This window comes from Platichthys flesus, chromosome 11 (assembly GCF_949316205.1).
Source record: "Platichthys flesus chromosome 11, fPlaFle2.1, whole genome shotgun sequence".
NCBI lineage: Eukaryota > Metazoa > Chordata > Actinopteri > Pleuronectiformes > Pleuronectidae > Platichthys > Platichthys flesus.
In genome coordinates, this window is record NC_084955.1 from 13,977,482 (window position 1) to 13,991,285 (window position 13,804).

The following is a 13,804-nucleotide window of genomic DNA, read 5'->3' on the forward strand; positions in this document are numbered from 1 at the left end:
GTGATACACTGGTGACCTGTTCAGGTTGAACCCCACCTCTCGCTCAAAGTCAGCTGGGATTGGCTCCAGTTCTCCGCGGCCCTCAAAGAATAAGCGGTACAGATAGATTTGGATACAGATCATCATTCTGTGAACATTTACTTGGCGAACTAGCAAAAACAAGCAAATTAAATAAATCTCAATTTATTGTATGCCTTGTTAACTTGCATAAAGTAAAAAAAATGTGCTACACCTGATGTTCAAATCATCTCTCTTCAGTCAAATCAATATCATGTGGCAGTCCCAGTCCACGTTGGAACAGATTTTATTCAGCAGGGGATGCAACATACAGTAGCAGCGATACAGAAGAGTCAGTGGCATTTAGGCTTTATAGGCTGGAAGAAGAAGAAGAAGGGCCAGATTCAGAGTGCTCTCCACTCACATGGTCAGCTCCTATAGGGAGAGAAGGAAGAAAAGATCAATTCAGAAAAATGAAACTGAAAAATAAAGCATAGTAAAGAAGATTGTTTCTGCATTTCCTTTATGTGCCAGGGATGCTCCGAACAAGAAGCTGTGTTTTGTTACGACTTTAATAGCTCCAGCAGTGATCTCAGTGTGAGTTATGACTGCCACCTAGTGTACAAAAGACAGCACTGATGACCTCCGGAGCTGTAAAGGTTGCTCAGTTACTGGGGAGAAATTGTACCTTGCATTTGTCCTGGGCTCATTCTTCTCTACCCCCCCCCCCCCCCCCCCCCCCAAAAAAAAACACCAGCCCCCACCCGGGCCCATCCTCGTCATTGCACCCCCTCGCTCACTGGCGATGACTCATTTATTTATGCCCTCCTTCCACTTTCTTTGTCTCCTCCGCTCCCTCCTTCCTTCTCACCATGATAGCATTCACGATGTCGTTCTTGTTGTGTTTCAGCGCACGGACGGCCTTGGCCCGTGACACATTGGCCTGAGCCATCACCAGCTCGATGTCCCTCTGCTCAAGACCCCCCTCGTCCACCTGATGTGTTGTAGGAAAGTAAAAGAAAGGTTAACAACAGAATGAAAGATTTTACAGAGAACGACTGCATTTTGTAAGTTTCAACAGTACCTCCTCTTCTTCCTCTTCACTCTCTTCCTTGATGGTGAGGCTGGGTGGGACAGGTGGGGCCAAGGGAGAAGAGGTCACAGGCACCTTGAACTTCTCCGCAGCTGCTTTGTGAGCTTGCTGAGACAGGTCCTCGATCTGAGAGGAGAGGAGAGGAGAGGCATGTAAATTAAATGATTGTTAAATAAGAAAGAAAGAAAGAAAGAAAGAAAGAGAGACTTACCTTAGCCTCTCCAAACACAATGTAAATGTCGGATGCAGGGCTTTTGAATACATCTGGTTTGCTGATGACAAACAGGATACTCTTGGACTTCCTTATGGTGATTCTGGTCACACCGTGGACTGGCTTAAGACCCAGTTTAGACATGGCCTGCATCCACATACAGCAGCATGTAGAGTGAGAAAGAAACAAAATGAAAACTGGCATCATAACATAACTAAACTATTGCTTTCATAATAATACTTAATATTTGCAGTGTCTCAATTTGCCTTCCTCCCTATTTACATTTCCTTTTGTTCATACGAAGAAATACAACGGACACTCCTCACTCTCGAGGCTCGTCTTGGCTACAGAGTGAACGAGGAGTGACCACCGACATATTTACAAATTTGTGAAAATTGCCTCAGAGGAGGGGGGTGCATACAAGAAAGTAAATCTTCATTTTAAGTCAAGCATGGAAACGCTGTAAAAGGAAAATTGTTTACCAACCTTAGAACATAACGTTAATACGTGATAGAAATTGAAAAAAAAAATTGAAGTTGGTCCAATCATTTTTCTTTATCAGTGGAGCAGATATTTTGGCAGGCAAAAATATTGCAGTCACATGTTCAGTGAGTGCAAACCGCTTCTGTTTACCGCTGTGCATGTGCACGTAGTGTGCAACATGTGAGTGTCCTGACCTATAAGAACCCAACTTGAAACACAGTGATGACTTAAGTCATGTACAGGCTATAATCTGACCTTGCGAGCCTTCTTCTCACTGCGGCTCTGCTTCGGTCTGTTCAGCCCTTCATCTGCAGAGGAGAGAGACTGAAGGAAGAACATTGAACATTAGTCACCTTATTACTTTACAGTAATAATATCTCTTTTCATATTCTTGTTCTGCCATAGGCCGATTTTGCTGATTAAGTGAGCTGAGGAAAAATGAATGTTACATCCAGTAAGGTTTCCTAAAAAGCATGTTGTACATATACATATATATTGCTGTTGCAAATAATTGAGTTTTCTCATGCATACACAAGAAGCAATGTGTTTTATGTTTATAGCAACTGTATAAACAGGAATTTTATTGATGATAAGTATAAGTCAAGAATAAAAGCACTACTGCCAATGTTAAGACCAATACCGAAAGATTCTTAAACTTGATAAACTGAAAATGGACATTTATTTGGGTGTTTTCATTTCCTCATGATTGAAGAGTTAAGATTTTGATGCCATAAAGTAAAACAAGTTATAGATTTAAGTAATCAGTTTTACTCATGTTTTCCATGTTTCCCACAGCATGAGCAAACTCACGTGGTGCTCCAATGGTCTCCGTGGCTCTGGTTCCTCTAACTCAGGCACCGACCCCTCACTCTCAGACTCATTACATGAAGCCATGATGGAACCTGCACACACACGTATTCAGGACACCCACAAACACATGTATGTTAGGCGTGTCACATTCTTGGTGCCATAGAAACTAATTACCATAGTAGAAGTAATGAGGTTATAAGTGAGTCTATCTCATTAGTGCAATGCTGATGAAGAATGTTCATTATAAAATCCAAAAGCTAATCTAAGCAACACCAGGGGATAGGATTAGTTTATGGAAAATAAATTGAATTAAGACTTCATGTGATTTTACATTTCATGCGTTGATTTTGATAGAAATTATTATAATTATTATTATGATTCTTATTATTAAAGCATATCTATCATTGAAATGATATAAAGTAGGGAATGTTTCTTGTGACGTTATCTGTCTGAAAAAAATGGTCAGGACATTTTGTCCTGTGTAATGAATTCATATTCAAACATATCTAAGAGTAACAGAGAGAACAAAGCTGGAAACAGGCCACGAGAGAAGGGTGGAGTGTGCAAGAGAAAGCAAGGATTTTAGGGGATTTCTGAGTCCCACATCATCCCCACAACTCACAATTGTTTTTGAAGGATATGTCGAGCTCTTTAGAAAGCTTGTGGCTGTGGTTAATGGGACAGCCGGACTCTCTGTCGGCCATTTGGTGGGCAGAAAAAGGTTGAATTTCCCGTTGGTTGGACGGACCAGACTCGATCTGCAACAATCCATTTCTGCTTCCGGCGACTCCTCTGGGCTGGGATCTGTGGCCACGTCGAGGCAGCCCGCCGTCCTCCTCACTGTCTGTCTCCTCTTCAGCCAAACTGGGACCTTCCAGAGGACACATTAATTGGTCACATTTATATTAGGACACATTTCTGGGACCAATAAAGGAATCTTAATCCTAATCTTAATTTAACTCTAGAGTGGGGGAATATGCCAGGTTATTTGTTCTTAACAACTTGCAAACTCCCTTTTCACTGTTGCCTGTAAGACTGTGAACCAAAGGATAAGTTAACCCCATGTATTGTGCTGTGATAAATATCACTTCTGGACTCACCTCTGCACCTGTCTTGTGTGTTCCATGTGCGACCCTTCTTGGTTTGTTTGTGAGACTGGGTGTTGAGATTAGCCAAAGAATGTGAAAAGGATGGAGACTGGAGACAGGAAATAGAGTCTCGAACAGAGACTGAATCTTGAGCCCCTGGAAAGGATGATTCCTGGGTCGGCCGGGACAGGCTTAATGGCATAACAGTGGGGTATGAGGGTGAGGAGACAATTGTGGTAGATGTAGCAGATGAAGGAATTACAATGGCAACCTCTTGAAATTTGGAATTAGGGGCTTGTTGTGTTGGTGGGGAGGTAGAGCAGTGGGCAGCAGGGGTGTTACACATTGACAGTGAAGACCGAAGCTGGGCTGAGGAGACGGGCTGGGATTCCTGCACAGGTGTGGAAAGATCATCCTCTGGCTCTGTTGAGCCTCCAGGTAGAGGGGAGGAGGAGGAATCTGGAGAGGCTGAGGAGGGACATGGGGTCAGACAGCCTGAAGGTGTGTCCAGGATGAGTGGGTTGGGGCCAGTATCTATGTTGTTGTCATTAATGTCTACTGCAATCCCTCTCGGACTATCAAATGGTCTGTTGTCAAGTACTTCTTGGTTCAGTGCCACCACAACATTGAGGTTGTCTGGAGCATGTGTGGTAGATTTGCAGTATCCAAAGCTAGGACTTGTGACATCAGGATTGGGGCTGTTATCCATCTTCATAAGGGAACTAGATTCGGCTTTATCTGCACCCGACGTCCATGATAATGATTTGTAGTTCGCTTTTTGATCTTTCTTAGTTTTAGAATTGTCTGTGGTTCCTCTTGACCGTACATCGGCTGTGGGTTTTAATGGATCACCATTCTTTGGGTCATCAACAGATTCGGGGCTAGAGTCAGCATGACCTGCTCTCTGTGATGCTCTGTGTTTGTTCTGCCTCCCTCTCCTACCTTTCTTAGCAGCGACTGGTTTATCTGTGCAAAGTCCCCCCTTAGGGGTGTGACAAGAAAAGTGCTCTGTTTTTTTCTGTACAGGAGAATTTTTTCTTTCTGCTTTGTTCTCCTTTTCTTTCTTTTCACCTCCCTCTTTCTCATTTTCTTCCTCATCATCTACCCCTGAGTGACGAACAACGCCTTGCTGTTTTTTGAAGTCATCTTTGGTCTTTGGTTCATCAACAAGTCTGTCAGTGACAATATCTTTATTTTGGCCATCAGTCTGAGGCTTCATAATCTCAGGTTCTGGCGGAGATCCAGTATTTTCCACCTTGTCTTTACCAGCTCTACATGATCTGGATTCATTAGATTTACATTTAGGAGTAAAGGAGCCAAAAGATCCACGGAGCAGAGAAAATGCTGGATTACTCTCTGGGGTGATTGTCTGACACTCTGGACGAGTAGGACGTCTTGACTTATCAAGATGTCCTACAGCAGCAGCTGGGTCTGTGTGAGACCTGGACACTTTCTTTGAGGACGGTGCCTGATTTGTGTCTGATGTTTGGTTGATTGTTTCTTGCTCCTCATCAGTAATCGTGTCAGGAACCTGAGGTGGCATCTCTTCAAGTGGAATATTTGACACAGACTCTCTAGCACTGACGCTCACACTCTGGGGTCTCACCTCCTCTGATAGAGCATTCAAACTTCCACACACGGCTCCTTCCAAGGAGTCAAAGGCAGAGTCGTTGTTTCTATTGGAATTCATCCAAGTGTCTTGAGTTTTTGTGTCTGCGTTATCTTCATCATGGTCTGTATTCAGATTACTGACATCATCCTCTGGGAATCTGGAGCTTCCATCCTCTCCCCCTCCTGCTTCTGAGATCTCCTCAATTGACTTCCAACAGGCCAAGTTGGACACAGAAGCTACCTCATCTACCAGTTCCTCATCTGCCATCCGGTCCCTCCTTCCACACAGACTGTTGTTATCGTCCTCATCCACAACAGAACCCAGATTATTGTCATAATTTGTGTATACTTCACTGCTCATGTCGGGAACTACAGCCATCTGTGTGCTTTGGCCCGCTGTGTCACACATGAGAAGACTTTCTGCCTCTAAGTCGTACCTCTTCTCCAGAGACTGTCCTGCACCCCAGACACCAAACTCAGCCCCAGAGCTTAATCCTAGACCTAATCCTAAACCAATCCTATTATCACACCACACCCCAGATACAGGACCCATCTCCTTGCTCATGTCTGTTTCTGAGTTTTCCCTTTTGGGTGAAATGGCAATGGGAGAGTGTGGAGATCCAACGGCTCCGAGCACCCCCTCATCAGTACTCAGGGTGTTTTCCCTCAGGTTCTCCTGGGCAGAGTCACCAGGGCAGTGTTCAGGGGTCAGGGCCAGATTATCAGCAAGTTCAGAGATGACAGAAACAGGGATATTACTGGGGTTGGGACTAGGGTCCTTGGGGCAGGACAGAAGAAGAACACCTTTATTTAAGTCATTGGTGGCGGTGGCCATGTTAAGAGAGGGACCCGAATCGGTATTTCTACTCTCAACAGTCTTGGACTCTGCTGAGGTGTTTCCATTCTTTTTGTCAAGCTCAATGTCAGACTCCCTGTGAATACTGGGTCTACACATGGCCTCTGCCCCTCTGGCCACACCAACATTATTGGAGAAAGACTTTGATAACACAAGTCTTGTTACTCCAACTGTCCTCTGACTTTCTGGCTGATGTTGACGAGGCTTGATGAGCAATTTGAAAGAGTCCCTTTCTGGTTCTTCAGAGGACTCATCCACAGAATAATCACTGCTCTGTTTCAAATCAGTATCTTTCATGTGGGGATTTTCCTCTGCTGATTCTTCCATAGGAACCCAACTGTTAAGATCTGTTGTGTCCTGTTTGGAAGGGGCAGAAGGAGGAGAGGTGGTGAAGTCATCAGCAGGGTCAGGAGGAGCATGAATGACGACAGGAGCGGTGGAAGAGGTAACATGAGGGCTGTCTGACTCATCACAAGGGTTAGTGTTAGAGGACTCGGGTTGACAAGAGAGCTTTTGATGATCCTCTGGTTTTACTGTGCTCACTTTGGTGTGCAAAGTTTTTGCTTGACATATTCCAATGGTTGTTTGTTCAGTGTCGGAAGGAGGTTCGCAAGGTTTGGGTTCCTCTTGTGGTTTGGGATTTATATTGTTGTTCCTGGGTCGGGCAACAATGTCTTCAGAAAGACAGGAGGTTTCAGGATGATCCACTGTTTTGTCTGTGCTCAGTTGTGTGTGCAAAGGCTCTGCTGAATCTGTTGCAGTGTTAGACCCCTGTTCAGGTTGTGTTTCTATGTTGGTGAGTTCATCAATTGGTGGGGGTTCGAGTGATTGTGCGTGTCTCTCAGTGCTGTATAGACGTTCGTCTTCCTCCCCATTATAAGAGGCAGAATCTAAGGAGTCATCAGTATCATCTTGAAAGCAGAATGCCTCGTCCAACCCCTCATTGATAGATGTCTCTGAGAGTGAGTGAAGGAACGATGCTGAGCTGTCCTCACCTGTAGGATCCTCCACTGCTTTGCTTTCAAACTCCACCACATCATTATCTTCCGGCTCCTTTTCTTCCACCTCCTCCACCACTTTGACCTCCACTTTAGCCTCTTCGCCGTCCTTATCAATGTCCTCATCGGCAATATTTTCATCACCGTCGACAGCAGCGTTAGCATTGCCATCATCCTCATAATCATAATCATCATCCTCTTCATCATCGTCCTCGTCATCATCTTCAACATCTGCCTCCTCCTCTCCTGCGGCATACGCATCAAAATCCTTTCCTTCATCTCTGTTGTGAACCTCTCCTATGTCATTCTCTTCCTCTGTGGGGAAGAGGGTGATTTCCATTGAATCAGCCTTAAAGATGAGGCTAGTGTGGAGGGGAAAGGAGATGAGAGAGGCAGGGATCATCCTTTCCTCCTCTGGCATATCATCAGAGCAGGCTGTCTGGGTGAGTATGAAAGAACTGGGGCCGAGCCGGTCAAATGCTCCGTGACAGAAGGCATCCAGTGGGGAGAGAGGTGAGTCAGGGCTAAGGCTAGATGAGGCCATGGTCATGTCAGGAGTCAAGGCAGTGGAGGGTAGGTGTGACTGGTCATCCATCCGTCCATAATGTTCCTCTGATAGACATGCTTCTAGTTGCAGTTTCAGACCTTTCTGCATAGTTCTAGAGTACTCTACTCTCCCTGGACCAGCCTCCTCCAGTGGACAGAGTGAGCTCTCAGACTCTCCTCCATCCTCCTGCGAGTCACTGCTATGGCTGCTACTGCTCCTTAGAGGGGACGTACTCTCAGTCACCCAGCACGGACGACAACTTTCTCTGGGAATCTGGATCTCTTCCCCTTTTAGAGCCTCTTCCTCCTCAAGGATCACTGTCCCTGTTATGCCTATCCGAGAATTCAGGCCAAAATCCTCAGGGCGATACAGGCTGATGTCCCCCACCCTTTCCTCCTCACGCTCTGCTCCCAATTGTACCTTCTCCTCCCCGACTACATCTCCTATTTCAGATAAGGAGCTTACAAAGCAAGCAGGAGCCTCCTGAGCTTCTTCTGTGAGGAGCAGATTGGGAGAAGTTGAGGGGGAAGTGGAAGATGTGTAAGAGGAGGTCCAGCTGCCTCCCTCTGCTGTGATATATGAGCCGGAGGGAGAGGTGAGGGGGGAACAGAGGTCTTCGCTGTCTGATGGGGAACCAGGGGAGAGTGGGCTAGCTGGAGAGCCAGGATATGAATGATGTTTAAGGTGCAAAGAGCGGGAAGCCATCTTGATTGGTGTGGAAGGAGCCGTATAATACAGGTCAGGGTCAAGAGTTGAGGGCATGCCCACTCTAAGAGGGTCGACAGCATAGGCTGGTTCCGAAAAGGATAAAGCAACTGGACAGGCCAGCTCAGAGATAGAGAGGGAAGGCACTTCATTTTCCGAGAAGGTTAAAACCTCTTCCTGGTTGTCCATCAAACTGACATTGGTTGTGACAGGCTCTGACGGGGACGAGGAAGGTACCAAAGGCTTGTGAAAAGGGGAGGGTTGTTTGGTTGGGGGATGCACAGGGTCCTTGTGCTGATCTTGCCGCTTCTGAGGGGCTTGGCTTTCATCTCTACTGGTTTCCAGCTGCGCCTCTTTTGCTTGTGCCTGAGGAGCTGAACAGCTTGGGACAGCTGACAAAGGGATCGTCTGACCAACCTGCTTAACCAGGGGTTTCCCTTTCTGAGTCTCTGTTGCTTTGAGCAGTGTCTCTTGACCCATCACCACCCTTTTGTCCATGATTTGTGGCTCTTGATAATCACTCTCCACCTCAGAACCAGTCAGGACCTGGGAATAACACATTATACATTAATATTAAAGTATGGTAGCACTATGGTATGCTGTAAAATTGCAAAAATGCTCATACACACATAAAACAAACCTTGATTCTCTCCATCTTAACAGGGACATGGCGTCCACATGGTCCATGACCACCTAATTTTCCAGACAATCTGGGCGTGACGGTGTTGCGATGGTCAGAGCCTTCCGGCTGGGGTCTCGTAGACCCAGAGGAGCTGGGTGTTGCATGAAATAGTCGTGGACCAAATGGAGAGGTGCATGCTGGGAGTAGCTTCTGAGGAGTGCTGGGAGAAGGACTGGAACCACTATCACTAGGAGAAGAGCCACTGTCAGAAGGTGTGGAGTCAGTAGACGGATGTCTGGTCATGTCTGAAAAACAAAAATAAAAATGTACGTATAACACCAGTTTGAATCGAGGGAAGGAGCATATGCATCAAAACTTTAATATAAGGTCGTAATGACTATTAGCAGGTTGGGCCTGATTTTTTTTTTATTCAAAAATCCTTTGTGCACTGGCCCACGACAGGCAGGACTCAAAACTTGGAAGTGAAGAACAATACCTCTCTACATACCCTACACTATCTTTCTTCTCCCCTCAGAGTTTCACTGTCCATCCTTCTCTTTCCACATCAACATGCACAATCGCACAACTGGCCAAAGGCAAAAGGAACCCCTCTACGTTCTCTGTCCTTCTAATGTAAACCACAACTTTCATAAGGAATATAGAAAATCCTAAAATGACAGGGTGAAAGAATGAAAATGGGTCAGGGTTACATCGAGGGAGCGTTGTCATGAAAGGGAAAGCACATGAAGGGAGGAAATGGGGATGAAAGACTGTATTCTCCATTTGTTTCAGTTCCACTTATGATTTTTAATAATGGTGTTATGTCGGATTGATTACCATTGCACAACACTATGTATTCATGTGATATACGCTTCTTTCACCAGGCTTTGAAACAGGGAGGTAACAGAACCTTCATTTCTCTCTTAACTGGGCCATCGCCACGGTGACCTGAGTACATGCTGATTGGCCATTATAACACACAAGTGTCTCAGCTTGGTGCCAGCCACAAACAGACACACATTTTCAATACCAGGAACTCAGTCATCACTTACTAATCCACTCTCTGTTCCATTTTCTCTCTCTCTCTCTCTCTCTCTCTCTCTCTCTCTCTCTCTCCTCTCTCTCTCTCTCTCTCTCTCTCTCTCTCTCTCTCTCTCTCTTTCTCTTTCTCTCTCTCTCTTTTTTTGTTTCACTTTTTATCTTTGAATTTGCTTCCTTCTATCATTTCCTTTTTTTTTTTCTCTCTGCAAGTAGCAGATCTCCTTTTTGCGTCTCATCCCTCTCTGCTCCTCAGCCCTGCCTGCGAGGGTGGTGGTGGATGTGAGCATCAGCACTTAGCCTCCCTGCCTGATCACCGCCCCAATAACAAGCTCTAGGTGTGTTTGTGTGTGTGCTGAGTCATGCCTCAGAGACTGAAGACTGCCACTAATCAGAGAGATTCTCAGATAAACCTAACGCACACAAACTCTATCTCCCACAAACACAATATAGTACAGTACAATATGAATAGAATGGGTATATGCTGCATCGTGTTGGAACTGCTGTTCTGCTCGGCTTATAAATAAACCAGTGATACGTATTATGTCTGTGAGCATACAGTAAATGTCAGCCTCTGTCTCCTAAGTGCAGATGCCGCAGATAGTCTGTGCACACCCTCCTCTCTTTTCCTCCCTGACCCAGCCTTGGAGTCTCCTCTGGGGGGAACGCGGTGAAACTGAGCACCAGGCTTTCTGTAGCAGGAGTAGGCCGCAGCAAGCCGAGCAGGCTGGAGCTGCGTCACAGAGGCTGCAGCGCTGTCAGCCCCAACAGGGAGCATCCATTTCAGCCTCTGCTCTAACTGTGTGATAAATAAGAGACAACCCGTCTCATATTCTTCTTTGTCTTCCTCCATCTGCCTCTCCTCTTCATTAGTCACAATATCTTTAACCTCTCCTTTCTCCATCAACAATGTGCCAGAACACAAGTTGCACAGAGGATGAGACAATTCTCTCTCGTCCCTCCTCTGCCAGGATTCAGGCCAGAGAAGCTTAAAATAATTTCAGGCCTAAGAACAGATCAGGGCAATGATTAATTTCAATCTCAAAACCTGCTTCAGGCAGAGAAGAGGAAGGGAAGTCTCTTAATAACAGGTTATCCATCATAGCTGTCAGGTGTTCACAATGCTATACAATATACTCACATGACGGAAAAACCTATTGGTGAAACAGAACTCTTGACTCCAATTAGGACTTTGTCACTGGCTGCTTTTGACCTATCCAAACCTAACATCAACTATTGATTACATCCTCGTGATTTCACAACTGCAGACGCATACCAGCAATATCTAACAATACCCTAAAGAAATTGGAAATACAATTGACAGAGGCTCTAACTTGTGTGGCTGTGTTTTTGTGCTCTGCCATGCTGCTGTGTCATGTTCCTGCAGAGGCTGGGGGAAGGGAGGAACCACTCTACAGCGTCCGTACAGCTTGTAAAACTGATGGACGGATGTGGACGTGGATGCAGATGGGGCAGCACAGGGGCTTTTAGGAGGAACAGGGTTAGGTAGTCTGGGGTTAGGGTGGGGGGGGACAGGGCTGGGATTCTGACAACACTTGGCGGTTGCGCAGATATTTTTGGTGCATTTTAGACAGGAGATTGTTTGTTAATTGGGATTTAGTATTGAGGAGAGCATAGAGGTGCGGTGGGAGTTGACCGTTTTGGGGTGGAGGCTGCTAATCTGGAGTGGGGGGGGCGACAACATGCGATTCAGTGAGGAGACAAACATGCAGCTGAATCACAGCTTTCTTTGCACATGTCAACAGACATGTGGGCATTAAACTGATTGTTCTCCACATCGCAGGTCAAAGCAGAATATAACAGTCTCTACACCTCCAGTGGCCTAGAATGTGTCATGCTTTCTCCCTCCCCCTCCCTGCCACATACACTTTAACACTATCAGCTTGCTCTACACAAGTTTATTCTCTATTCCAAATCATGCCCTAGATTCTGTCTTCAAAAAACACCCATCTGTTCACTTCCCCCCCTTCTCCATCCCTAACCCCAGATGTCCTACCTGGTCCAGGGAGCCCTGTCTCCTCAGCTCCCTGCTCTGGATGCTTGTCAGCAGGGACAGATCTGCGAGTGCTCTCCCCCGGCATGTTTCTTGCTGGCTCTGATGCAACAATAAACCATAGAGCCGGAAAGGACAAGGTGAACGGGGAGAGGGAGTGAGAGAGAGTGAAAGAGAGAGAGAGAGAACAGAAGAAAGGAGGGGAGGGGTTGAGGGGGGGTAAGACCTGAATGCTCAGCGACCCAACATTCAGAGCTTTCCTGCAGCACGTGTCTGTCTGTGTGTGTGTGTGTGTGTGTGTGTATGTGTGTGTGTGTGTGAGAGAGAGAGAGGCAGGATGAGACGGACAGTCAGAAAGAGGGAGAGTGAAGAGATGGGAGTGTGTGTTCCCTGCTCTGTCGCTGTGGTGCAGCACAATGATGCTGCTGCTGCTGTGGGCGTGTGTTTTCACAGCCTCATGATCCAGCTCATCTGAATATGTGTGTGTGTGTGTCTGTGTGTGTAACAACTGAGAGAGAGCTGCAGTGCTCTCTCTTGATGCCCAGTTCCTTCTCTCCTCCCCTCCTCCCTTCCTCCCTGCATCTCTCTCCTTCTCCTCTGCCCCACCTCCTTCTCTCCCAGCCAAGCAATGACTGGATCTTGGGAGATGATGTCAGCAGATTTCTACCGACTCTCGTCAGTGCTGCCTTCAACCTTGGAGGATATTGAGGGTATTGCAAAAACAAGAGGGAGACAGACAAATCAAGATGACACTGATTCAAGGAAAACCAAACGAAACAGGGGGGGAACTTAAATAACAGAGGGTCAAAAGGGCAAAAGTGAAACCTAATAGTGCATTCTGCTAATTATTCCATGTGCTTCCTGCTCTGATTACATCCCAGAGGAGTGGACGAGAAGACATGTCCCTGAGGGCGGCTAGAGCATCTGTTTCTGCTCGCCGTCTTGGCTACCTCTCCAGCACTCTGACTTGTTCTCCTCTGCTTCTCTCTCTCTCGTGTTATAGATAAGAAGTGATCGGGAAAAAGATTGGAAATAGAAAGTTATGGAGGGGGCGGCAGCACCGAGGCAAATCAGCAGCCAGGGTAGTTTCTATGACAACCCGAAACGTCCCTTTTAAGAGTGCCAGCTCAGCAGAAGCGATTTGCTGGATGATGTTTCATGGTCTCAGTTGTTGATGTCAACAAATGTGGCTGTTGATAGGCTCACAGATTATGAAAGAGTTATCAGTTGATATTATCCTCTCAGGTTGGGGGTGTCCTGTGCACAGCAGCACTCCCCGGGTATAAGACGGGGGCAGAGTTGGAACATGGTGAATGAAGTTTACCAATACTGAATGGCAAACTGTTTGACATCCGCCACGGAAGTTGTGTTTTCAGCCCTGTCCATTTGTTGGTTTGTGTTTTTGTTTGTTTGTTAGTAGGATTATGCAAAAACAACTGAACCATTCAAATTTAAAAGGGCGGGCCATGACCCAAGGAAGAACCCAGGGTTGGTTCATTTAAATGTTTTTCACTTTATTTAACATTCAGAAATCCAGCATATTGAGGGGTCTAACCTGTGTGTGTGTTTGTGTGTGTGTGTATTTGGGGCAGATCCAAATAAAAATCCAGATCTAGTGGATTTAACTGTGGTTTCATAATTGGACTGGTGGAGGTTATCGCTGCTGTTAAGTCTAGTTTGAATTATAAAATACAAGTTTCTTCCTTTGAAGTGTTGGGGAATATTTTCACA

At 46.0% G+C, this 13,804-nt stretch overlaps 1 protein-coding gene across 1 annotated transcript; it reads right to left on the reverse strand.

Annotated features, from left to right (window-relative positions):
• Positions 1 to 263: 263 nt before the first annotated feature.
• nacad (NAC alpha domain containing) lies at positions 264 to 12,472 on the reverse strand. Its single transcript, XM_062399469.1, has 10 exons — positions 12,077 to 12,472; positions 9,040 to 9,326; positions 3,695 to 8,945; positions 3,217 to 3,465; positions 2,595 to 2,686; positions 2,040 to 2,108; positions 1,302 to 1,448; positions 1,082 to 1,216; positions 869 to 991; positions 264 to 432 (listed from the first exon to the last, which is right to left on the reverse strand). The coding sequence occupies exons 1-10, from the start codon at positions 12,159 to 12,161 to the stop codon at positions 418 to 420; spliced, it is 6,453 nt and encodes a 2,150-aa protein (XP_062255453.1). The 5' UTR covers positions 12,162 to 12,472; the 3' UTR covers positions 264 to 417.
• Between the last annotated feature and the right edge of the window lie 1,332 nt (positions 12,473 to 13,804).

Excerpts from the sequence above, each read along its gene's own strand:
- nacad (XM_062399469.1), bottom strand. The coding sequence starts at position 12,161 with ATGCCGGGGGAGAGCACTCGCAGATCTGTCCCTGCTGACAAGCATCCA. Across the intron at positions 1,217-1,301 it reads TTGTGTTTGGAGAGGCTAAG|ATCGAGGACCTGTCTCAGCA; the intron begins GTAAGTCTCTCT and ends CTCTCCTCTCAG. Across the intron at positions 992-1,081 it reads GTGAAGAGGAAGAAGAGGAG|GTGGACGAGGGGGGTCTTGA; the intron begins GTACTGTTGAAA and ends ACAACACATCAG.